This window comes from Rhyacophila brunnea, unplaced genomic scaffold (genome assembly GCF_057557595.1).
Source record: "Rhyacophila brunnea isolate RB1 unplaced genomic scaffold, BYU_Rbru_1.0 scaffold_6, whole genome shotgun sequence".
Lineage (NCBI taxonomy): Eukaryota > Metazoa > Arthropoda > Insecta > Trichoptera > Rhyacophilidae > Rhyacophila > Rhyacophila brunnea.
The window spans coordinates 1026674-1054287 of NW_028233276.1; the positions used below are offsets into that span (position 1 = coordinate 1026674).

At 31.0% G+C, this 27614-nt stretch overlaps 1 protein-coding gene across 1 annotated transcript; it reads left to right on the plus strand.

Annotated features, from left to right (window-relative positions):
* The first annotated feature begins 1349 nt into the window (after positions 1 to 1349).
* Positions 1350 to 20064, plus strand: Brca2 (BRCA2, DNA repair associated). Its single transcript, XM_085956621.1, has 7 exons — positions 1350 to 1558; positions 2775 to 10665; positions 11881 to 12070; positions 12518 to 12716; positions 13383 to 13612; positions 16067 to 16371; positions 18417 to 20064. Exons 2-7 carry the CDS (start codon positions 2873 to 2875, stop codon positions 19627 to 19629), a joined length of 9930 nt encoding a protein of 3309 aa, XP_085812747.1. The 5' UTR covers positions 1350 to 1558; positions 2775 to 2872; the 3' UTR covers positions 19630 to 20064.
* The last annotated feature ends 7550 nt before the right edge of the window (positions 20065 to 27614 follow it).

Genomic DNA, 27614 nt, shown 5'->3' on the forward strand with positions numbered 1-27614 from the left:
AGTATAAGTTGTCCGCTGAGTGGGGGCGCCACATGCTAATATTTGACATATTATTATCATTCAATACTTATTCTGTGATGACCTTAGTTCTAAATTTGAACACCGGCCGATTTATGATTGTATATTTCTTAGTTATGAATCGAATCGGCTTGTGTCTTCGTCGGGCCTTTAGTAACTAACGACTTTGAAATGTAACTGGTATTTTATACATCACTAAGAAAACTTCACTTTTCATTCAAAAATTGCGCAAACGAAAATAAACTTTACAGCATATTGATAGTCGTATCGATTTCCATACTAAAGCGGACGTGCATTAAATTCACTTTCTCTTTGTACCGTGCCTCAGTGTTTTCAAAGAATAATACCTGCATGCAAGATGATCGCTAGGTATACATTACTTTAAGGCGGTCAAGGTGAACATGTATTTAGACATATGACGTTTTGGTACTGGGTCGTTTTAGTCTGTGAAGCTAGCTGTTGACCTCTTTACGGGCCGGTTAGCTCTCTCTTGTGCGAAAATAATGATTTTATTAAATTTATGCAGTATTTTATGTTCTGCATCTCCAAAATTATTTTATTAGGTAGGTATGTAGGTATTTATTGTTAGGTACTATCAATATACTTATATTCCTGCTAATTAGCGTGATCGTTATTATAGAAATCTAAATTATTATCATTATTAACATCTAAAAAAAGTTGGTGCAGTAAAAGTCTCCAATCTCTTTGGTGCAGTAAATCTTATATTTAGCTATGTTTTATTTAAATTATTTTGCAGGAATATTAAGTAGATACCCCTACAGAAACAGTCATCGTCATAATACCATAATACCTACTACCTATTCATTTTATTAGTATTACCAATATTATTATTATTATTATTATTAGAATCTTTGGTTCCACAACCCATGGCCTATTGTTACCTATTTTATCGGACAATACACTAAATTCTTACATCTGAACTATTTTATCAGTGTTTCAAAAATCTATAAAGTCAAATAATTACTTTCTATAAGCTTAAAATAAGATTTAGTAAGTAGGTATAGGTACCTATATTAATTTACTTGAATGCAAGTAATAAACTAAGATACATATTATTTTTTTATTTGCTTGTATTCGATATAAATATTTCTGATGACTTTTCTTTGTATTAATCAATGGTTTTAATGGTGCTTTAATCTTTTTATTATCGATAATAAATTATTACTTCAACATTTCTAACTGAGGATCGAAAGCTTAGGAAATGTGTTCAAATAAGCCAGACAATACAATTTTGAATCCCGCACTTATTGTTAAATTAGTGATAGCAACACTAATGTATATTAGTCTATGGCAACACTCAAACAACTGTCAGCCATAAGTACGTCATAAGTCATAACATAGCTATTATTTAGTTTTGTGTTTGTTTATTGTTGATAATAATATATTCTGCTTGTTTAGATCTGGGATGTTTAACTATTGAAATATTACGATATTTTTTTGACAAGTGCCAAGTATATTCAATTAAATAAGTGTTTCGTCCATTCTGTGTGTTCTATGTTTTCTGTATCGAAAAGATAAGGTTAGTTCTGTTATTTTTCTTCTAGTTTTATAGCAAGCAATAATAACAATGTTAAATGTATTATGTTTTAAGTTCTCGTAAACCTTCAAGAATACCATTGACAGTATACCATATTCTTATTCAAATCAAACTAGGTATATTGTTAAATAGCATGGTGTAGTAATTGTTGAATATAGCGGACATCTCCACAAATTTATTATTTGGATTATATATTAATTCTGTTCCAAAATATTAGGTAATAAATTAATAGCATTTGTACCACACCAATTAAGGAACTGTTTTTCAGACTAAAAAAATATTGATTTGGTCTGTTTTTAAACATAATTTGAGTAATGGTTTAGAATAAATAAAGTGTACAAGCATTGCATGATTTACTTCTATTTCCCACCAAAATACGAACTATAAACATGTTCGATGTTTTGATTTTTCTAATGTTTAAACATTATCATAGAATTGTTTTGTATTTCCTAGTAAACATAGTCCAAATAATATAATGTTCGAATGTATACATAAAAACCAAGTGCGCGCTCTATAGCCCTGTTTGTATAGCTAACATAATGGATTTGTTATATGTCCAAATAATCATACTATCGACTGCAAAAACAGAATTTGATATTCTTAGTGAAATGTCAAAACATGAAACATAAAAAAAAACCAAACTCTAACACTTCCGACTGAACTGCATGCACACAACAACCACTTGCAGACCAAACATGAGAAATCAATGCGAGTATCCTGCTGCGGAAGTAAGAACCGCAGTGAGGTAATTGGCAGGGCACAGTGAGTGGTACACTGCGTGGGCGGTACATGAACAGGGAATATGAGGTACGCAGCATGTAGCCCATCTCATTGCACATTCTTTTTGTCGGGTGATGTACATATATACAGCTTGTCCCCAGTACGACAATCATCTTATCACGCCTCGTTGCTGCTGCAGTGGATGTTCCGTATTTCACTGCATCACTTACTCATGTCCAAACAGTCCACTCAACAAACACCGGGTCTGCAGTCTGAGTTTTGAGTCTCTGTAACTGGTAGCGTGTCCATGTTATCGTGTAGCTGGTCCAATAAATTACCCATGCATATATGCTGAAGTTAATCAGACCATAAAATACACAAGTACCAAAACCCAAATTATAGCATAGCGATACTTATTCGTTAACTTTTGAGGGCTTTCTATTCCCACAATATCACTAATGTTTCTTTTTTATTTCAGGATACAAATGCAATTGATGTATAGATACATAAAATTTAATTGTAGAATAAAATTCTAAAAATAAATTATTCAGATTGTGATACTTAGTTGTGTTCACAATGGATGAAGATAATTTAATTTGTTCAGATATCAGTGACAATGAATCTTTTCCAAGCTGTTCGAAATTTGATGAAACTTTAACCATAGAAAATGCACAGACCTCACACAGTCACTCAGCGCAAGTTTTAAATATTTCAAAATTAAAACAAGATCTTTCCATAGACGAATCGATGGTAAAAGATGATGAAACTATTTCAAAATACGCGAAATTGAAGTATCTCTTTAAGGAACAAGAATCTACGCAGTCAATACAAAATAAAAAGAGTTCTAAAAGTAATTTGGCCGCCAAAAAAAATGTAACTTTTATTATGAAAGAATTAGTTGACAAAGTCAGTTTATTAGAATGTAACACTTCTTCTATAAAAGTCGATAAAAGAAAAATGGAAGCAGTTCTATCGCATAGTAAAAGAGAACAAGATTTTGTGACATTTAATACACTTAGTCAAGAATTCTGTGACTATAAAGAAGATGTTGGTCAAGACAATCCATATGTTACTGATAATGTGCATAAGTTTGAATCGCAGTGGGGCTGTAATACGCAATTGGCGACGTTAGCTGATAACGCAGATGCCATTTTGAATTTGATGAGCTGCAACGAAATGACACAGACGTGTGATTTAAATGATTCATTTCATGAGCCATTTACTGAGATACCTGATGATCGAAGAGAATTATTTCATAACAAGGAAGTCACGGACAATGTCTTAGAGACTGATTCTTCAGTGGTTCATAAAAACTCAGGATTAATTAATAATGCTTCAACACTCGATAGCGCGGAAAGCTTAAATGATAAAACAATATTTAAAATGCCAACATTAGTTATAAAATCACCAAGAGTTAGGAAAAAATGTCATGCCAATAATTCCGTCATTAATAAACCGCAATCTAATATAAACATAATTGGAAAAGTTCTTAAACCTTCCATTGGAAATGTTATTATACCTGACAGAACTATGACCCAAAGTAATATTGGTGAATCAGAGTTGTATGAAATTCATAACCCAATACAAAAAATTCCCATTAACAAAAAAGCTAATATTATAATATGTAATGAATTGAATAATGCTTTTACCAGTCAAATAAATGCACACAGTAATGATAAACTATCAATTATCCATAAGAGTGACGTTTCTTTCGGTGGTTTTACAACAGCTAGAAATAAAAGAATAAATATATCTGATGATGCTGCAAAGAATGCTCTCAATATCTTTCACACAGTTAATCAAGATTTTAGTCCATTAATGACTGTTATAGATAACAAAAAAGATCCCTACAAATTATATTCCGAAGAAGAGGAACCATTGACAGAATATATGCCTTCAGAGAGTGATTCAATGTCTCAAATTCCTAAAAATACAAATGACAACTTAAAGGATATAGATGAAAATATTCATCAAATCCCACCCAAGGAAACAATGGAAAAAAAAATGTATTTGACAGATTTGTTAAATATTAACACACCTCCAAATAAAAATGTCGGGATGGATATTGTAACTGAATCGTCTTCGAAAGAAGATATTGATGATATCCTAATTATTTCACCGATTGCTGTGGTGAATGCTGATGATTGGGAAAGCTTTTGCTCTAGTATCAACAGTGGAACTAGTCAAATTCAAGAAGACAAATGTGATGCTTTGGCTTACAAAGAAAAAAAAGTTAATGAAGAAGAAACTAGTAACTCTGGTTTTATTAATTTACTGGATCTGGAACATTTTTCTGATGACGATGACCGTCCTCCGAGTCCTATAATTGTTTCACAGGCAGCGTCTATGAAATCAATGTTAAGTTACAAGAATAAAAATCTGCAAAGAAGTAATTTTGAGCAGACTGTAACTGTGCCGAAAGATGACAATACGTTAGAAGGTTCTAATACTCCCGGATTCAAATCCAAGAAACGAGTCAGACCGTCTCGGAATCTGTTCATTGAGGAGTTAAAGAATGTAGCCATACATGAAAGGATTCCATCAGACCTATGTGAAGGAAGACTAGATGACAAATCAAGTGTATTTAGTGATGAAAATATCACTCTCAGTCCGATATTTTTGTCACAAATCAATGACAAAAATTCGAATGAAAATTTAACTAAAGTTGGTCCACCCGAAGCCACCGTTTGCAATGAAAAAGAAGTAGTTAACAGTGTTGACTCAAGTTATCTATCTGTTAGTATTACGTCTCTTTGCACAACTGCAACATGCGATTTTGAAGAAGAAGTCTTCGACTGTAATACAGGCACTTCTTTAAAAGACAAAGACATGAACAGTTTTCATGAAACTGTGGATATTTCGGAAAATTTAAAAAATGGCAGTAATTTTTTAAATAACAAAAATGAAAGTGAACTAACACCAGATTTGAAAAGGGATAATGAAAGTGCTTTAAGGATACATTCTGAAACCGAAGAAAATAAATTACGCATTATAAATTTTAAAGGGTTTCAAACTGCCAGTAATAAAGACATTAAAATATCAAATATGGCAATGAATGCTGCCAAAGCTGTGTTTCAAAACATTGACGAAGAAGAAAAAGGTAAAATAAATAGTCTCTTTTCAGAAGATGAATTGTTTGGAAGTAATTTCGACAACTTGCTGCTTGAAAATAATATCCAAGAGTGTAATACTCCTGACAATGAAGTTATGTCTAATTCCACCAAAGGTGTCAATACTGCAAGAAATGACTTTAACAAGAAACAATCATCTGTGAACAACTTTAAAGGGTTTTGTACTGCCAGTAACAAAGTGATACCCGTTTCTGACAAAGCTTTGAAAGCAGCTGTTGGTATTTTTAAAGATTTAAATAAGGAGATTCCCTTTGAAGATAAAATGTTGAAATTTAATGAAGCTATATCGCAAACTGAACAAAACAGATCTAGTGATACCTTTGATGTAGCTGAGCTCAAGAGGAAAAATAAACAAAAAGGCATTTTGAATCAGGCGATAGAACTTTTTGAGTCGGATTCAATCCTCGAGAAGTCTTTGCCTGTTAGTAATGATGGTTTTCCAAGCAATAAAAAAATACAAATGATAAATGACAATATGAATAAAGTAAAGAATGTCTTCCAAAATTCTAACAATGACAATAAAAATGTGGATTTTATCGATGATAGCTTATTTGAATCAAGTTTTACAAATAATCAATTATCAACGTCAAATTGTGGAATTATTAATACTACAAGTACAGATTTTAATGTGGATATTGAAGCAGCCAAAAAAATATTTAAAAAATCTCTTAGTAACCCAGAAATTATGAATGTTGTCAACAGTCCGACATTTAATACAATGCAGTTGAATAATAAAGTTTCTGAAATGTCTAATGAAGAAAAACTTAAAATAACAGATGAGAAGAGTGATAATCAAAGTATTAGCAACTATAGAGCAAAGCAGCCAAATATATCTTGTCATGGGAACAGTTTTAAAATTCATGAAAAATCAACAGACAAATTTTTAGGCTTCTATACAGCTAGTAAGAAGCCGATACCAATTTCCAAAAAATCTATAAATTCTGCAAGAAATATATTTAATGATATTGATACTGTTCAAAACAGGTCAAATGAATTTGATTTCAATGAAGATATTTTTGGAACTAGTCAATGGGATGATAATAATTGTCTGGCAAAACAATTTAGTGGAATTGTAGATGTAAATAGAGATGAAAACATTATAACTGTTGCATCTGCTAGTAAGTTAGTTGGAGATATTTGCAACAGAGATGTTTCAGGAGATAAACTGTCAATTGAGAAGAACACAGATACAACTCAAACTAGTTCATCAAATAATTTTAAAGGATTTCAAACTGTCAGTAATAAAAATATTGATGGGAAAGCAAAAGCTGTTGAAGATTTAGGAAATGATAAGATTTTTGAAATGAAATCAAAATTTCCCATGAAAAAGTTTGAAGGATTTCAAACTGCAAGTAATAAAACGATTCAAGTATCGGCCGAAGCCATAAATACGGCTAAAAATGTGTTTAAAGATATTGACACTCGAAAAGATGCCGAAGAAGACCTTTTTCCTGAAGATGATGACATATTTGGAATGAATTTTCAGAATGATGATCCGATTCCTAATAAAAATATGCTGAGTAATAAAACTATAACGATCCCCGATAAAGCAATAAATGCTGCAAGTATATTTAAAAATATTGACAGAAACGTTGTTGGAAACAATGACATTTTATATATTAATGTCACTGAAAAAGAAGTTCTCCGTTCAAAAAAATTTGAGGGTTTCCAAACTGCCAGTAATAAATCTATTCTAGTCTCAAGTAAAGCAGTAAATTTTGCAAAAACTATCTTTAAAGATATTGACGTCACAAAAGATGTTTCAGAAGACAATGCTTTTGAAGATGATGACATATTTGGGATGAATTCTGCCGAGAGAATTGCTTTACCCGTGAATAATTGTCAGGGACTTCTGACAGCTAATAATAAAGAAAATACGGATATTGGGAGAAGTACTGTACCGAATACTATTGCTGACCAAGAAATATTTGCAATGAGCCGTGTCACAAGAGAAGAATTTCAGATTAGTAAATTTGACGGATTCCTGACTGCAAGTAATAAAAATATTCCAGTTTCAAGTAAAGCAATTAATGCCGCTCAAAGTATATTTAAAGGTATTAGTGATAAAACAGATATTGAAAAGGACACTGTTGTGAAAGATTATAACATATTTGGTAATAGCTCTACTGAAAAAAAAATCTTTCCCACTGACAAATTAGAGGGATTTCAAACAGCAGGTAACAAAACTATTCATATCTCGAATAAAGCAATCAATACAGCAAAACTTATTTTTAAAGATCTTGATAATAGTGATAACATTGTGATAAAACAGCCTGATTCAGATGGTGATGATCCATATCAAATGAAATCTTCAAAGAATGAAGAATGCCTTCCTCGAAAATTTGAAGCATTTCAGACTGCGAGTAACAAAACTATTAGTGTCTCGAATAAAGCAATCAATGCAGCAAAAAGTATTTTTAAAGATATTGATAATGGGGAAAACATGGTTCCACAATTTTATGTGGAAGATGACAGTCTATGTAAAATGAAATCTTTGAAGAATGAAGAATGCCTTCCTCGAAAATTTCAAGGATTTCAGACTGCGAGTAACAAAAATATTAGTGTCTCGAATAAAGCAATCAATGCAGCAAAAATTATTTTTAAAGATATTGATAATTCTGAAAACATGGTGCCACAATCTCATGTGGATGATGATAATCTATGTCAAACGAAATCTTTGAAGAGTGAAGAAGTTCCTCCTCATAAATTTCAAGGATTTCAGACTGCGAGTAACAAAACTATTAGTGTCTCGAATAAAGCAATCAATGCAGCAAAAATTATTTTTAAAGATCTTGATAATAGTGATAACATCGTGATAAAACAGCCTGATTCAGATGGTGATGATCCATATCAAATGAAATCTTCAAAGAATGAAGAATGCCTTCCTCGAAAATTTGAAGGATTTCAGACTGCGAGTAACAAAACTATTAGTGTCTCGAATAAAGCAATCAATGCAGCAAAAAGTATTTTTAAAGATATTGATAATGGGGAAAACATGGTGCCACAATCTTATGTGGATGATGATAATCTATGTCAAATGAAATCTTTGAAGAATGAAGAATTTCCTCCTCAAAAATTTCAAGGATTTCAGACTGCGAGTAACAAAACTATTTGTGTCTCAAATAAAGCAATTAATGCAGCAAGAAGTATATTTAACGATATCGATTGTACAAAGGATATCGATGATGAAGTAGATGATGAAATATTTGGTTTTAAATTGCCTATGAAAGAAGTCATTCCCAACAATAAATTTGAAGGATTTCAAACTGCGAGTAACAAAACTATTCCAGTCTCAAGTGAAGCAATTACTGCAGCAAAAAGTATATTTAACGATATTTATGGTCCACGAGATATCGAAAAAGGTAAAATTCTTGGAGATGATGATATATTTGGTTTCAAATCGGTTGACAATGGAGAAAAATTCACAAATAGATATGTGGGATTTCAAACTGCAAATAACAAAACGATTGCAGTATCGAGTGAAGCCATCAGTGCAGCCAAGAGTATCTTCAAAGATATTGCTAATGGTGATAAAGGTGACAGCATAATGCCTCAATCTAATCTTGATCCTGAAGACATTTTTGCTTCAGATACAATAGATGAAACAGTTTCTAATAATATATTTGCTGGATTCCAAACAGCTAATAATAAAAAAATTGAGGTGTCTAAGAAAGCACTCAGTGCAGTAACAAATATTTTTGATAATATTGATTGCGGAGAAGTACCTGTAAAACAGTCGAGTAGAGAAGTTGAAGATATAATGGCAAAAGGGTCCTTTTGTGGATTCATGACAGCCAGTTCAAAAAAAGTCACTGTATCTGAACAAGCTATGTCAAAGGCAAGAATCGTATTCCAAGATGCCAATAATGACCGACAATGTATTGATGAATCAAAGTCAAATTTTAAAAATAGCAGCGATGTCTTGACTAAATCCCGTACGCAGAAGATTAAAAGTAGTGACTTTGATAATGATTTTACAATACCCGATAGGAAAAAGGTCAAAATATCTCATGAATCCCCCAAAAATAATAAAGCAGCTGTGCCAAGTTTAGGTTCATTGGCTAAGAAAACCATGAAAACATATGATGACTTTTTGTCAGGAGTTATAAATTCTCCTGAGCAAATTTTCGACTCCACTGATATATTTTCTGATGCAATTGATACTAGAAGATTAAGAACAGAAAAATTTAAACAGACATACATCCCTTTGAAAGACCAATCAATTGATGCCATAATTGAATGTGAAAATGACTTTTTACGTCCGACTTTAGGCAAAAGAAAATATTCTAAACATGGACAGATTAATTCTGGTTCAGAAATTGAAAAGCCGGCAAAAAAACAATGTATGTCTTCTTCTTTTGTTGGATTAACTCAAGAGATATCTGATTGTGCTATGGCATTCCTTGCGGATGAAGATACTGCTTTTAAAGTAGAAGCCGGGTCAAATTCTCCAGTAAAAGTTACCGATGCCTCTTCTGAAACATCCACCAGTCCTATATTGCAATTTAAACGCAGTTCGGTAAAGAAAAAACAGACTTTTAAAGTGCCCTACAGAAAAATTGGAAATGTAGAAGACACCGATGTGGACTTTGAACTGATGTTATCACAAAAATCATCTACACAACAAGAAAAAAGTAAAACTAATTTTGAAGAAACATCAAATTTATGTAAGATATTAACCACCACTGAAAGTTTATCCATTGATGTCACGTTAGGAGATTTATTAAAAGAAAAACTAAATAGAGGAAATAAGAAAACCCTTCTAAAAGATTTAAAATGTAATCATCTAAAGGTGTGTGAAAAATTGAACAACACACTTTCTAATGATGTTCTTTATTTGAAACCTGAAAATTGTGTCGATTTCATATTTGAAGGATTTCGAATTGATATAAATTTAGATTCTTCAAATACAAAAGTATCTGTCGGTTTTGTTGAAGATTTATTTCAAAATCACGTCAGCGTTGATAAGAAATTGATACCGGACGGTTGGATCTTAAACCATATCAAATGGATAATTTGGAAATTGGCTTCGTACGAAAGATCGTTGGATTGTATAAAAAACGGAATCCTGACAGTTTCGAATGTTCTAAAACAATTAAAATACAGATATGACAGAGAGCTGTTTAAAACTGAAAGACCAATCTTGCGTAGAATTCTGGAAAAGGACGATGTTGCCAATAGAAGAATGATTCTATGCGTATCGAGGATTATAAAAATTCCATTAGAGCAAATGATTAGGTAAGAAATATTTATTTATTTTTTATTGATACAAGTAGATAATTTACATTATATCCATAATTTGTATCTGTACATAAGTAGCAAATTGTCACCGACCTATTAAAACCTCTGATGAAACAATCTTGTCAAAATGTCTGTTCATTTATCCTTACCTTTGATGATTTTTTTTTTTGATAAAATTTAGGCATTATTTAAAATCTTTAATACCAAAAACACTAGTAATACAAATAGAACCCATTTTAAAGTGTTTCAGCTTCAATGTTTTTATCCGTTTACAAACCATCACAATAATTAAACACTCAATGAACAATAATTATTCACACAACATGGATAATTTTTTAATGAAATATTGCTTTAAAATAGTATTAGATCATGCGGTACTATTTGATTGAATAGAGGGTTGCGTAATTGTCCGAAAACTTTCCAATTAATGGTAGATGAATCTACATTCCATTGTTCACACATGTGTTGTTTTTTTTTTTAATTTGTCACAAACACATTTTTTTCATTGGTTGACTTTGAAAGTTTACGACACGGGTCATTCTAATGGTTTTGTCAGTGGTACTGACTAAAGTTGAAAATAAATTTCCCAATGTATAATTTCGATCGTTATATTGATTTGATAATTGCCGATAACCTTAGATTATTTACTCTTGACTACGTTATGTCTTTATATTTTGATTTTATTATATTAGGATATCACTAATGGTCTATTTCGTGTGTTTAAATGATTTTATCATTTTATTGACAATTAATTACTTAGAAGTTTTATAACGACGGAATTTCACATTTGTAAATAACTTTAATTTCCAACAAATAAATCATGTAACCCTCAAAAGATGTAAAATAAGTAAACCCATTGGGGATTGATTTAAAAAGAAAAAAAGATGGACCAACAACCAGATTTAATTTTGAAGTAAATTTTGCAATAGTTTACTAAAACTGGTACACCTTTTTATTATAATTTGTCTAATTTCAACATTTCTTTTAAAATTGTGTAGGTACCTAGTTATTGAAATATATCAAATTTTAATTATCTTTTTATATGTGGGAAAATTTGTTGTGTTTGAAGAAATATTTTAAAATAAAAAGAACAAACGCACATTACAGGTTTTAACAGGTCAATATCGAAACATTCTATATTTAAATGATAACTAGAAAATCTTAACTTACAAAAAAATTCAAAGCCATATCATTTTGTTTATTGCTTTGCAGCGACGCCAAGAATGCCTCAAACGGTTGTCAGTTTGAAATCGAACTAACGGACGGTTGGTATTGTGTCATTGCCACCATAGACAGGGTTCTATGTACAGCTGTAACAAATAAAAAGATCCAAGTTGGAACGAAACTTCTTGTCTATGGTGCGGAGCTTACGAATTGCCAGGATGGAAAATCACCACTTGAGGTAATCATATAATAAACTTTTGTAAATGAATAATATCATCATGAATTAAATAATATTGTCACCAATAATGTAATTTAATAATTTCTTGAGAAACCTTACTGATATATTCTCTATTTTGGGGGGATTGGGTAGAGTGTATAGAGGCACACCTGCCTTGAATTCCCATGCGATCTTATTGAAAGATTGACATGAATTTTTGCTATTGTTAAGTTGGTAATAAAATCACCTGCAGTTGTACAGAATATTTCACACTCAAATTGACTGAATGAATGAAATACTAGGTTGCAACTTTTTAACATACTTACCGCACCTTGTTACGATCCATCTTAATGTTGCTTAATCTTCGGTCTCAATTTTATAATTTTGATGCGTATATCACTGTTGTATCATCGCTGCAGAGTGAAGTAGAAAATTAACACAATACTAAATAATAACCGTTTCTTTCAGGATCTGAGTTTGGTTCGTTTAAAAATCCACGCCAACGGATGCAGAAGAGTTCGCTATTTTGAAAAATTGGGTGCCTTGACTTCAAGGCCTCCACCATTTTATCCGACGCCCGCTGCCGGTCCAGCGCCGATCCTGTCGCTCGCCATTTTAAAAGTATATCCTCCATTGCACATCGAAAAACTGCCATCTGGCGACACAGGTATTAATATGACTTATTTATCCATCAGTCGTGTGTGATGACTTTTGCTTGTAGATATTCTGTTGAAAAAATGCATTATATACTCATTACATAGGATTTTAAGTAACATTCCATAATAATTCCCATTTTAAGTAATGCACAACGCATAAGCCCACTTATTTACATAAGTCTGACTATGCATAGTTCTATAAATATAAAATATTATTACACTGTACTTGTACAATCATTTTTTGAGATGCTCTGCATCACTGGTATCTGTCTATTTTTAGAAGAGCGATTTTTACTCATTATAAAGCTACTGAGCGTGTCTTGTCATAACACAATGTACTGATAAAATCGCCAGTTGATAACCAAAACCTTCTCTGTTTTTGAAATCACCTAATCGCCACAACTAATCATACAAAATTTACCTACGTATTCTAGCCTTCTAACTAGAGGCTGTAATTGAGAAATCTCATCTCGCAGAATAGCCGGACAAGTTAAAAAAGTCGAGTAATCAATAAACCAACGTCGAATTCTCAAGAAAAGAAATATTCTTGAATTCAAGAAATCTCAAATATCGAGAAAAGATAAAAGTCGAGAAATCACAAGCTCTACTTCTAACTACAATACGATTTCCTCTTATTTTCTCTTCAGTGACCTTAATTCTGATCTTCTTACTTTCAGTAACCCGGTCCGATAAACTAGAACTAATTCACTCCACCAAAATAGAATCAGAAATTCAAAGCAGAGTAGAAATACTGTACAGCCAGGCGGAGAAAGACATTTCTAAACAGTCATACAGACAAGGTAAGAGAAGGATACTGAATCCTAAAGGAGTTGTTAAGAAGGCCACTGCAACCGGTGAAGAACTGGCAATGATGATGGAATCAGCTATGGACCCACAGGACTTTATGGTAATATTATTTTTGAGATACTATCTATGTTTAGCATTGATCCCTGATTTGATTTGCGCATAACAAGTTGCAAGACGTCACGCTCCTCGAGAGTTCGAAAACCGACTGACCCTATTAGGGGCTGGTAGGGCAGAGTAGGTAGTAATAATTAATACACAACAAACAATTCACAATTATTCTATCTCTGAAAAATGACAAAAACAGCCTCTGGCATATGTACCTGGCTTGTAAGTAGGTACCTCAGGTCTCATATTTCAGACCTTTTCTAGGTACATGCTTTGGAAAGGGGCTGTGAATTTCTTGGAATTATTATTACCTTCTGCATTTCTTTGCTTGTTAGCTACATATTTTGAAATATTTGAACTAGGTATACAAATACATTTTTTTTTCAAAATATTCCAAATCAGATATTCTAGGTATTAGGTACATTGTATGGCTGGGAACTTTGCTTCCAATATTGGTCAAAATTGGATGAAATGTAGGTAATAATATTAAAAATGATAGGTTTTAATAATTACTATTTTTGGCATCTAAAATATTGTGCTGACAATTGTTTTAAGTTATATAGGTAACTACAAAATCGTTTGCTATTGATTGGCTTTAAAATTACAGCTTGCTTCTAAGTATTTTTTAAATTGACTAAGTATAGAATTTATAATGACGCTAGGTTTTACTTGGCTTGCTTATAGAATTAATGTAGGTATAAAAAAATGCAGGATTTTATTTATATTAACCCTTTTACTCCCACGGGGCCGATATTTCGGCCCACCATACCTATGCGAAAACTCCATCTGGGCCGATCCATCGGCCGAAAGTTTGGAACCAAATTTACGATTTATTCCAAATTTTTTCCCGTCATATTTCGTTCATGTAGACGAAGCATTATATTCACTGTGTGTTGGGTGGTGACTAACATTTATTTTAGTGTCGGCATTGTTTATAATTATGCCATACCCTAATAACTCACAAGTCATAATTGCTCTGCTGTCGAACTTGAGACCAAAGAGGGTCATAAAAATAATAAAACATTATTTTTATGACACATTTTAAATTCTGATATTTCTTTTAGTTGTTTTATGATTCATATATCACATTACAAAATGAAATTTGTAATTTTTGAACTAACAATGGATGCCACTGTATTTTTGGTAAGATGGTGAAAAAATACATGAATATAAATAATATTATAAATGATTTAGTGCTTTGAGACTTATTTTTTGAAATTACTTCATTCCATATCAGTTAGTCGTCGATACTGTATCGAATTCTCTTGCGATTTCGTGAATTGAATAATATTCTTGAATACCTTGACACTATACGATTTTTTTTGATTACTTTATAAAAATTCTATTTCATAGAGAAATAATAATATGTTTATTTTTTTTTCTGTTACTACATAAGGATAGATTATATTATAAAATTTGATATATCAATTATAAATAAAAAAATGTTGTCACACTTGTTTTGTTGTTCAAACATAGTTTTATCCGTTCATTTCTAAATAAATATTGATACATTATTTTTTTCTTTTGTTTTATTGATGTAAACTATCAATATTATTACTTATTATTGCTTTATACACCATTGAGAACACACAAAAAAAGTTTCAAATTTTTAAAACATGTGTAGAATTAGTTATTTAAAAAAAACTAAATCGACGATTTGTTGTCAAAAAACGCTTGGGAGTTTTCGCATATGCTAGGCTAAATCAGCTAGGAGTAAAAGAGTTAAGGGCTAGACTGATTCTATTAAATTTTGTAGAACTTGCAAAAGGGTGACTATAAATTTCCATACATCTAAGCTTACGGGCTAGAAATTTGCCTCGCAGTCGATCTGTTCATGTTTGCATGAATCAGCCCAATGATGATTCAGGCCTCATGGCCTTGGATCCTCTGAGGATGCCATGGTTTAGGCGGTATCAAGTTCATGGCACAATCATTGGACAGTTTGTCCCCTTTGAAAAATTGGTATTGTAGCCATAGTAAAAATTATATTCTGTATGTTTGGTCATTGAACGATGTTGATCTGTTTTGTCGTTTTATTACGATGTAGGTATTGCAATTTTGTATGATTGTTCATGTAAATAATAATGATTCATCATCCATTCATAACAAATCCAAGTTTCAGGAATTATTTTGCCAATATCTTCACATTTAAAGATGTATGGAATCTACTGCAATAGTACTGTGTAATTTGATATGACTTACAGCTAATTTAATCATTAGTGTTAGTAGTATTTCTTTCAGCTTTTCTTTTATATATTTAGACTATGTCTATATAGAAGATTCAATCTATTTGGACCTTCTGCTTAAGATTTTCAATTCTTAGAATTAACTTAAACTCTTTGGAAAGCGATGTCTATATAGAAACACTACATTTGTTTATTCAATTAAGCTGAAGAGACAGTACACTAATAATGTAAAAAAGTGTACTTCAACAATGCTTTGTTTTCAGAGTTCCCTCACAAATACCCAGAATGAATCTCTCCGAGACGCAATGTCCCGGCGATCGGCTGAATTACGCGATCAAATCGACACGCGTGTCCGGACCATGATGGACGACCTCGGAGTCACGTCCTCACGTAAGGTTGTCGCAGTGCACAAAGCCAGGGCTGTCATTCTAAAGCCGGACAAGTCGAGGCTGAAGAAAGAAACGGTTATAAGCATGCTCACTCTCTGGCGGCCTGATGAAGGCATTACTCACGTGGTGCGGGAAGGGGCTTATCTGGATGTGTACGGGGCTACACCTACTGGAATTAGGTTAGTTTTGTATCTTTTAACTGTATTTACATGATCGCAGTGAACTAAGTCTGCTTTTGTGAATTATAGATAAATATAAAGTATTTTATATACGGATTATTGTTTGTTAAAAGCGAGATTCAATAATAATGAATAAAAATTATTGAAGAAATGTTAATAAACCTAAACATAATAAACATATGTGTACAATGTACACAGATGTATACTTCATACATGTATACTTTTTAAATTTATTGTTAGACACCATGCATTAAAGTTTATATTATCTAAGCTGGGAAAGAGTGAAGAGACTAGAGTGGCTCATTACTAGGGAATCTAATCCCGGGATCCCGGACAATTTTTGATACCTATGAATCCCGGGATTTGTAAACATAATACCGAAACCTTCGGGATTGATTTTTTTATCAATCACAATCAATTAGTATGTGTACAAAATTATGTTAGTGACGTGTATGTACCTGCACATGTCATGGGAAGTGCCGGATGCTCGAGGATAATAAATAACTATTTTTTTTGTCATACGCAATCGCGAGAACATGAGAAAAATAATAAATTTGTTCATTTACCCAGCTAGACGCTACTGACGTTCTGGCACACGAACGGTTAGCCGCCAGTGCCAAGGACGTGCAGGCAGGCACTTGTTTCTACGCTAAATTTTATGAATGTTATCTTTTTTAAATAAATAAAAAAAACTGTTTTACTTTCACATTATTATCTATATTACAATATTATTTACTCCATTAAGGCGAAGTCTTCACTGAGCCTTTTTTAAAGAGGCACCTAGCGGAAAAATACGAAGCTTGCAATTTGAGACATTTTTTTGATAATTTACAATTTCAACTGTATTAATGAATAAATATGTATCTGAAAACATTAAAAATAAAAATATTTTTTATTTTAAGTCAAAGACAAACTTACAATTGTAAAAAATGTAATAAAATGTGAATTTGTTCTATCGATCCGCACCCTATTATTACATGTATTTTATGGTCATATTTATTATTAAAATTTAGTTTATTAAGTTTTCTAAGCATCACCTAAGCGATTTTTGTCAAATTCATAGTTTTAATATTTTTTATATCTATTTTAAAAAACATTGATTTTTATAAAAAATATAAATGTGTATAACTTGAAATCCTTTTTATTTATATTAATATAAATATTTTATTTATATTTATAAAAATAATTGATTTGATATAAATAAAAAGGATTTCAAGTTATACACATTTATATTTTTTATAAAAATCGATGTTTTTTAAAATAGATATAAAAAATATTAAAACTATGAATTTGTCAAAAATCGCTTAGGTGATGCTTAGAAAATTTAATAAACTAAATATTAATAATAAATATGACCATAAAATATATGTAATAATAGGGTGCGGATCGATAGAACAAATTCACATTTTATTACATTTTTTACAATTGTAAGTTTGTCTTTGACTTAAAATAAAAAATATTTTTATTTTTAATGTTTTCAGATACATATTTATTCATTAATACAGTTGAAATTGTAAATTACCAAAAAAATGTCTCAAATTGCAAGCTTCGTATTTTTCCGCTAGGTGCCTCTTTAAAAAAGGCTCAATGAAGACTTCGCCTTAAACCCATATATTTCCAAGATTGAACATACACAATATTAACATTAAATTTAATGTCTTAAATAATAGTATAAATTATACTAGACATTGACCAATTTTATCAATGCTATTTCAATAAAAAAAATAATAATATTAACTATCGAAAAAAACGGCAATCCTGGGATCATCAAATTGTAATCCCGGGATCAAAATTTTGGCCAGGATTGGATTCCCTACTCATTACAAAAGGGGAATGTTTCCAATGATACCCAAAAAATAGCTACAACAAGCATGCATCAGCTAAAAATGTTTATTTTACTATGGATATTGACAAACTCATATTTACCACTTGCGATGTGTGACATTTCATCTACCTCGGCGATAACCCGTGTTACTATATTTTTTATATACAGTAATTTAAAATTTGTAAAACTAATAACACATTTAATTTTATTTTCATTCTAGATTGGATGAACTACATATATCAGCAAACAAACGAACCGTTTTTAGAGAAGTCACAAACCGCAATTACTTGGAAAAGTTTCCTGAATTGGAAAGATTAAAAAGAAAATGTACTTTTATCCAGGAAATGAACCAAATGGATTTTTCTCCAGACTTCAACGAAGTAGACACTGTGGGATTTGTTTTTAAAATTGTTCCTTCTAGTTTAGAATTCAATGTTGCCGACACGACAACTGATCCCGTCAAAGTGCCTTCCAACATTCAAACTGTTTATGTGGCTGACGAAAATAGAAATTTTATGGCTGTAAATTTTTGGGGTGGTATACACAAATTTGGCTATGAGAAAGTCATCGAAGTCGGAGCGTTTCTGGCCTGTTCGAATTTACAGCACAGACCGAAAACTTCAAGGAAACGAATGAGACATCTGTATGCAACTGAATTTTCACTTTTTTCTCAATGCCCCAGAAAAACTCATTTTGTCGAGAATTTAAGAAGTTTAGAAGAAATTGTAAAACTGAGAGGTATTGCAAATTATATTGACGAATGTTGTTCTAATTTGAATGAAAGTTTTCATAGACAAACTTATAATACAACGAATTCATTTAAAAACGATAGCTCTTGTAGTAATAATGTCTTTTTTAAATCGGATATTAACAGAATATTCGATCAAAATAGACCTTGGAATAAAATGATGATGTCTGTTAATAATTTCAATAAGATAAGTAATAGAAAAGAAAATATAAATGATAATTCTCTATCGGGTTTAGACTTTGAAAGTACATTTGTAGAATCAACGCTAAATAGTTACAATAATAGCTCTGTTAGTATGTCGTTAAAATTGCAAAATAACGTCAATTCTTATGTTACTAATGTTGATTATGATGCCAGAAATAATAATTGTGATAGTCCGTCAACCGCTGTAGAAACGAGGATCGACCGCCTTAAAAACTATGGCGAACCTCCAAAATTATCTCCACTAGTTTTAAATGTTTCAAAGGGCTTAAAAAAAGATTTTGTAGTTCCAAAATTTGATCCAAGTATTGAAGAAAACCCTGTATATAGTAATAATGTATGTGCCAAAGAACAGGTTTCTACGGTAAAAGGTATAAATGATTTTACCCAAGATGACTTTTTTGACAATTGTGATAACGCTAAAGATAAAGAAAGTCATTTTAAAGAAGATTTTGTGTATAGTCCTCCTCTAAGTTTGGATTAGGTCGTGCGCAGTGAATACCAACAAACTTATTTTATTGTATTATTAATTATTAACAACAACAATTCAAGAGATTTATTAACATTGGAAATATTGTTATCTATATGTTTTTAATAAAATATTACTGTCCAACATTCAAAGTCATAGAAAAGTATTATTTTATATTTACAAGTATATACCATATGACATTGTTACAAAGCAATGTAGAATATACATAATTATTTACATTTACATATTATTTCGATTCTAACAAATAAAATTGTCCAAGTGTGCCTTTTGTTATAAGAAAATTGTAAATACTTTCTATTGTGTCTTCAATGTTAATCCTAATACATACTGTGTTTGATAAGAATTTGTATGTCTTAATAAAAATTATTCATTACTACATTTATAATAATTATTGTTACCAATTTTAAATAAAGTTATTTAAATACCATGAAATAAATACTTATTTTTTATCGCCAATACTAGAGTGATTAGAAACTCCCTATTTTCATAAAATTACCGAGATTAAACTAGGTAGGTTACATACAGGTTATGCTAGTGACACAGGTACCAACAAAAATATCCCTACATTAATACCGTGGGAAAACAGACCAGTTAATGAACTGTGTATGATCTCAGAAGATATACTGTGGGCATGCAAGCAGAAATCACTAACTCCCAAAACACCGTTCTGAGATAATCGATGTTTTGTGATTTTTGTATTCTTAAAATAGTTGTAAAATATTAATTTTTCGAGTTATTTATCTAGTTTGTGTTTTAATATGTACATTAAACTTTAATCTTGATATTAACAATTTTAAACAAATAAAAATCGTTACCTCATAAAATAAAATCAGAGATATTTTAAAAATGGTAAATAAGTAAAATTAGTGACTTCTGCCAGTTAAGAGGTTTTACTTTATATACTGACATTAAAATCTCAATTTAAGCAAAATTGGAGTTAACGACTTCTGCTTGCACAGCCACAAATTACGTAGTCAGGAATAGCACTTATCTCAGTATTAATAACTGTAGAAAATGGAAGGAATGGAATTAATTTTACATTCTAATTATCAACAGGAGCGTGAAAACCTGACATTTCCAATTTGATACCATAAGGATATGGTAATTGTCAGTACCTCCACATGGCCAGTGAATTTTGGCCTGCCTCTTCTGATACGATTACATGCAGTTCAAGGTAGATAATATTATTGCTCTAATTTGAACAAAAAAAAGAAACTAACGCTGAAACGAAGTAGTTACACTTGACACAGAAAAATGTCATTTAAATACCATTTTTTTTCTATAAGGACAAACGGTGGTGTAGTTTTAATAAATAACAAAATGTATTGGTTTTAGGAAATTTCCACTTTATTATTCTTTTAACTTAACATACATTATAATAATTAGTTTTATTCTACCTATTAATTTACAATGGACAAAATTTATACTCTATCTATAAATCTGTACCTATAACAATGATGGTCATAACCTCTCTCAACAAACTACAATATGGAGAGATAGTTAGTTATATTTCAAACGAAACTATATTTTTTGTACTACTTATATATTTTTTTTATTCACATAAAGTTATGAGCACCGTCAATTGACAATTTTTTCTTACTTAGTAAATGAAATCGGTGCCTATTATAATAAATTTAGCTTTAATCTAGCAGCCATGCTCCATAATTCAAAGGTACCTTGTCCGTTAAAAATATATCATTAACCATAAACAAATTATTATCCGGGAGACAGTATTCTAAAAACCAAGTGTCAAGTTATATTTTGAATGCCTATAATGAATCACTTAGATCCAATGATCAATAATTATAATGTGCACAAGAGATGGGGAAGAGGGCAAAACACATTACTACATGAATATCAGAAACCAAATACATCTTCTGATGCTCTTCCATCGAAATGAGCCCTAACGAAGATAATTTTCTCATCATTATATAGGTACAGTTTGCATAATATAAATAAGTGTTGGCAACAATCTTTCTAAAGGGGGAGATTGACACACGACAATACATCGCCCCCTAATTCTATACTTAGTGATTAACAGTGAAAAAATAGTAACAAAAATAAATGTTTTCAAAGAAAAAAGGTAGCACCTCAGTAAGTCTTAGAATAAAATCTAGTAAAATATTAATTTAATATAATTATGTAATTAAATGGAACCTGGATTTAGCTATAAATAGTGTTTATATCGGAGTTTAATATTAAGTACAGTACAACCTCAATTACCTAAAGCGCAAATGACACGAGCAGACTCAAATGTTATTTTGAATTGTTTTAACAAGTCGACTGGGGCAGAATAAATTCCTATTTTTTGCGTACGAATTTCGACAGAACGCAAGTTTGACATTTACGTAATGACAATTGCCAGACTTTATTTATTATTTAAACAGACAATACGAATCAAAAATAACATGCTAATTAATAAAATCAGCAACATATGAGGGAAATTGTTTAGTGTTGCCACCAATCTGACCAATTCATATTTTTGGTTTACTTTACAAGCAATATGAAAAGACTCATTCTGGTGAAAAACCATTCAAATAAAACGAGTACAATTACTCATGTCAATATTTTTATATCACATATTGGTAGCTGAATCGTTTTGCGTAATTGTTATTCAAGGTTCACAACGATCGATGTGAGTTGTCAAATCTGTCAGTCTGCTGGTTATATTATAGTTAGACCGTAAATCTAAAAACTTTTTTTTTCATATTATGTTTGGAAGCTCCAACCATCATAGATATCCTTTTCTAATGATCATGGTCAAATCAGGCTAATCGAGGTTCTACCGTATCCTTTTTTGAAAATCTCTTTTAAATTTCTATCTTATCGATAACGTGCATAACTTATCAAACAAACTATATTTTGCGGTCTTGGAAATACAATATAATAATACAAAAGTCAGAACATTTATAATCGAGTCATCTGGTATCAAAGTTGGAACTATCTTATATATGTATGGGATAGTAGAAACCTTTGATACGATACAACCCGTGTATGCAATATATTCTTGAAATAGTTATGGACAATCTATTTGACCTATTTTTTACACGCCAATATTATATAACTTTATGAAATTTACGGTTTCAGGACAAAATAATAAAATAGTAAAATCAGTTTTCAATTGATATTACATAATATTATTGGAATGCACTATAATAATTTTAAAAAATGCGTGTACGTGGCAAGCACACACGACAAAGGTGATTTTTTTTGTTTAGCTCTCCATTTTCACATCAATACATAAATTATGAATACCAACAATAGTAAATTACATATTTATATTATTTTGAAGTGTTTTAATATAAGAAATGAAAATATAAATAATATTAAATTCTACAGGTTTTTTAAAAAAGGTTTTGTCGATAGCTAGTTCGGTTGTAACAACATTATCAAGACTAATTCTATCAAGTAAATGCTAACTCAATTCATGTTTTAATATAATTGGTATTTTTATTCAAAGGGCCTGATTCAATATAATTTTCATTTTTACCAAGCAAAAATAACAATTTTATACTGCCATCTGTTAATACCGAAACAAACTAATACTTTTAAAAATCGATAATTTATTGATTTGTAATAATAGTTTTCTTCTATATGTATATGTTACGCCGAATTGACTATTACATGAAATAGGCAAAATGTTGGCTAATTCATGTAATAGTCAAGCCTGTTGCCTTATTCATGAATTAGGTAAATTTTCTGCAGAGTACATGAATTCGCCAGGGTATGGAATTCTTAAACTGTCAACGTAACAGAAGAAAAAGTAAATTTAATACGGATGGTTTTATTAGTTATAATTGGACATAATATAATATTATTATTATTAGGTTAGGTTTTGTAATTCTGAATTAAATTGTTCAACTGAATGTCCATTTTGAGGTTAGCTAAAAAGTGTCAACAAGCTATCACAAACATACAATCGACCATTGCACGATTGATACCCAAGCACGAATCAAATCGCGAAAATACCTCTCAATAAAATTCTTCCGTTATCATATTATAGTTCTAGATTTTTTTTGCGCATAGTAAATGGATATAAACGTCATTGTACCTAGTTATTGATTGGTATATTTTTATATTATAATCAATGACATTTGACACATTTGGTTAGTTTGATTAGTTGCAAAAAACACCACCGGAGCGCGATCATCTATTTTGACCATAGATAATATACGTACATTTTGACCAATGCATGAGCATTTGACACATTTAGTTTAGTTGCAAAAAATATCACCGTTACGCTACTATCTTATTTGTCCAATGCATGAACTAGGCAGAAAAATTACTGCCGAATTCACACACTCGCCAGATATTTTGTCTAATTCATGAATAAAGCAACGGGCTTGCATTTTTCATGATTTAAGCAAAATTTTGCCCATTTCATGTAATAGTCAATTTCGCACACTCAGCGTAACATATATACATAAGAGATTGTTTTAACCCAATAGCCGGAATGGCATGCTAATTGAAAGGTCTACATATCGACCCACCTCCCATTTCATTTGTCGAGTAAATCATGACAGTTTTTCATCACAGATCAGTGGGATTCACACTTCAAGGAATTTTCATGTACCCGTGCATAAAAAGTTTGCCTTCAAAAACCATGTATTTTCGTAAATTCCAATAATACAATTACGATAATACGATCAATTGACTTCAGATAGTATCAAACAATAGTTTTATTTTATTTTGGATTTTTACGATTCTATGTAGAAGTTAAAATTGTTATAAACATTATACGCTTCTATCACTCGTTTAGCTATTATATCTATTTATAATAAAAAATATTCTGACTTATTAGAGTAAAATATAATATATTCCATTAGACAATACTATTTTCCCTTATGTGTCAAGTAAGAACTATGTAAATGAATTTTTGACACTTGAGCAAATACTTACAATAATTACTATGAAGTCAAATCTATGTAGTTACATAGTTGAGTAAAATTACAATGTGTGAATGAGATCAAAAATAACAACTGACACTACTACCTATATAATTTCAGCCTGTCTCATAAATTTTAATTAATTTTTCCAAAACGTGAAACTTAACAATAAAATTTATTATTCATAGAAAGTCTAAACAAAAAAAATTAAACCTAATGATAATGTTACTACAATAAAATGAAAATGGTAAATTAAATTAATTAGTGTACGAAGAAAAAGTTAGTCAAAATAGGTCCTAGAAGTAATTAAAAAAGCTAGTACAGGAATGTACTTTGATGGTGAGAATCTAGGACGATTCAGCACTACCAACTGGATGTCAGGTTAACTGAACAATGGGACAACTGAGTGATGGACATGTGGATGGTACACAGATGAATGAAATGGGTAAAGAAAAACATATACGTTACGCAAATTAAACCATAGAATTTGAAAGTAGATAGGTGTAATATTTTTGTATCCACTGAAAGTGTGTTGATCTATTTTGTGCAATTTGAAACAGCAAATATAATTGCACATTATCGATGCAGTTCAGTGAAAGATTGGAAGGTGAAATCACACCATTAACCATAAACCTCGCATTATATCCTGTTTACATGTGCATAGATTTACTGCTGACAGTATGTATTATCGCGGCCATAACAAGAAAATGTATGTATAAACATGTATTATCCTGCAGTTGCAAGATTGCATGCATGAATGAAAAAAGTTCGGAAGTTTCTGAATTTTCATGTGACAGTTGAGAATTTTTGAATCTGCACCTGCGCAGTAGAACGATATTGTGCGAACCTACCGGCAACTGCGAACAAATTTCGAGGTTAACTGATTTTTACTACCTGTCAAATAGTACTATAAAATGACAACATCGCGTTTTGCTCACTCTTGAAGAATGAGATTGGAGAGTCGGGACTTTTACGTGTAAATAGTTATTGTCACAATAGTTTAAAATACATATTATTGCTGCCAGTAAATCCATGCACGTGTACAGGTGCTATTAGTATAAGTAGATATTTTATATTAGACTTGCTTGTCTACTTTACTAATCGAGTGTCAAATCGTAGCATACATGTATTTCTTGATGCATTTCCTGCTGTGTCCAGTTATTTATCGTCCAGTTATCCCGATGTCCAGTAGCCTTGTGTCACTTGTGGAACTTGTGGACACAAGATTTAAAAAATGCAAAAAATCATAATTTGAAAAACCTAAGAATTTTATTGTGTAGTGAATGGGGCGTGAACCCATGTCTATCGCGATCTGTATGGTAAGCTTTGCTGATACAATTTAATAGATACATCGATTTATCAATCAAATTGTATCGGTATCTTAAATTATATAGATTGTGATGTGTGTGGGTTCAAGCCGCATTCGGTACAGTGAAATTCTATGATTTTTTCTAATGGGAAAGTATGTTTCTAATGCACCGGGCTAGACGGCAGTGACTTGCCTGGGCGGTATAAAAATACGGAATACTTTTACAGCGCTTTTTGGTTTGCGAGTACAGTTTTCCTGACCATACACACGGGCTTCCCGATACAAACAGGTTTGCGCAGGTAAGCTTGTGGTCAAGCATGAGCGTCTAGCCGGCGCTTATGGTTGTTCCAAATTATGTAAGTTACCGTTGTATTAATCTATAACTGGCACATGTTAATTTTGTAAAATATCAGACATCACTTAAAAAAGTGAGTCAAATCAATTTCATCATTTCATTCATCGGTTGTTTATATGAAAGAAAAATTTTATTAGAAATACCATAATTTAAACTCAAACCGATTCAATATTCGTATATTTCTTAAACACACTATGTCAATTATGACCCAAGTTTTAACATTCCAGATCTTCATTGCAATTAAAATACTAAATGACAAAAAGTTTATCATAATGATTTTCCAATGGAAGAATACGCATTTCATAATCATGGAATTATGAAAGAGTACAAACCTCCACTCCTTGGAGGCCCATATGATCCTATTAGGATCGGACATGGTCGAAAGAAAAGAACATAATATTTACATATGGCTTCCATCAAGCAATGTCAATAGTGTTATTTTATCACCTCTTAACATTTTATTTGTTTTCTTAGCTTAACATATTGTAAAAATTTACATATTTTATCAATTAACCAAGTCTCGCTAAATTATTATTTTTCTTCTAAAAATGTAATAAAAATCTCTAGCATGTGGTTGTATAAGTGGCGAAGGGTGGAGGTAGGCTATTAAGATCCACCATAAAAAGTGCAAACTAAACTTTATCATTCATACTTATTTGTTTTCGTTGGATTAAGAATACATTACAGATATTATTGGTTAATTTTTTTTAAGTCATGCATAACTTTTGGACATTTTATAGATAGAATAATATTTTTTATTTATTATAGTATGGTTAGGCAGGACTTGAATTTAAAAAATATAATCAACAATATGTGTAATATGTATTCTTAATCTAATGAAAACAAGTAAGTATGAATGAAAAAGTGTGCACAATTTCGTCGTATCGCCCAAAGTATGCCAAAACTATTATGGTTTGGTTTAGGCAAGGTTTAATTGATTTTTAAAAACTAACCAACACCATCTGTAAATTGCAGTCTTAGTTCAATAAAAACAAATATGTATGACTAACAAAGTTTAATGTGCACTATTCACCCTCCACCCTTCGCTACTGGTTTGTATATATAAATATTAAATCAAATTTTAAAACAACTTCATGACAATTAGTGCCATATTGTGTCCTTAAATAAATAAAATCAAAAAATATACAAATTATGCAATATAGAATTTAACATATTATCCTACTATGTATCAACTTGTGTTATGTTGTTTTCATATTTTTTCTATGATAACTAACCATATATTTTATTTGTCCATGTTGACAATTTGTGACAGTTTCTGTCGATATAAACAAGATGGGGAAGGGTGTTGAAAAAATATATGCGATTCGAGTTATCTGAATTTAAATAATTTTTTGAAAAACATAATAGAACATACTATGAGAAATAAAAACCATTCATATTCATATGTACGATATAGTGACAATTCATT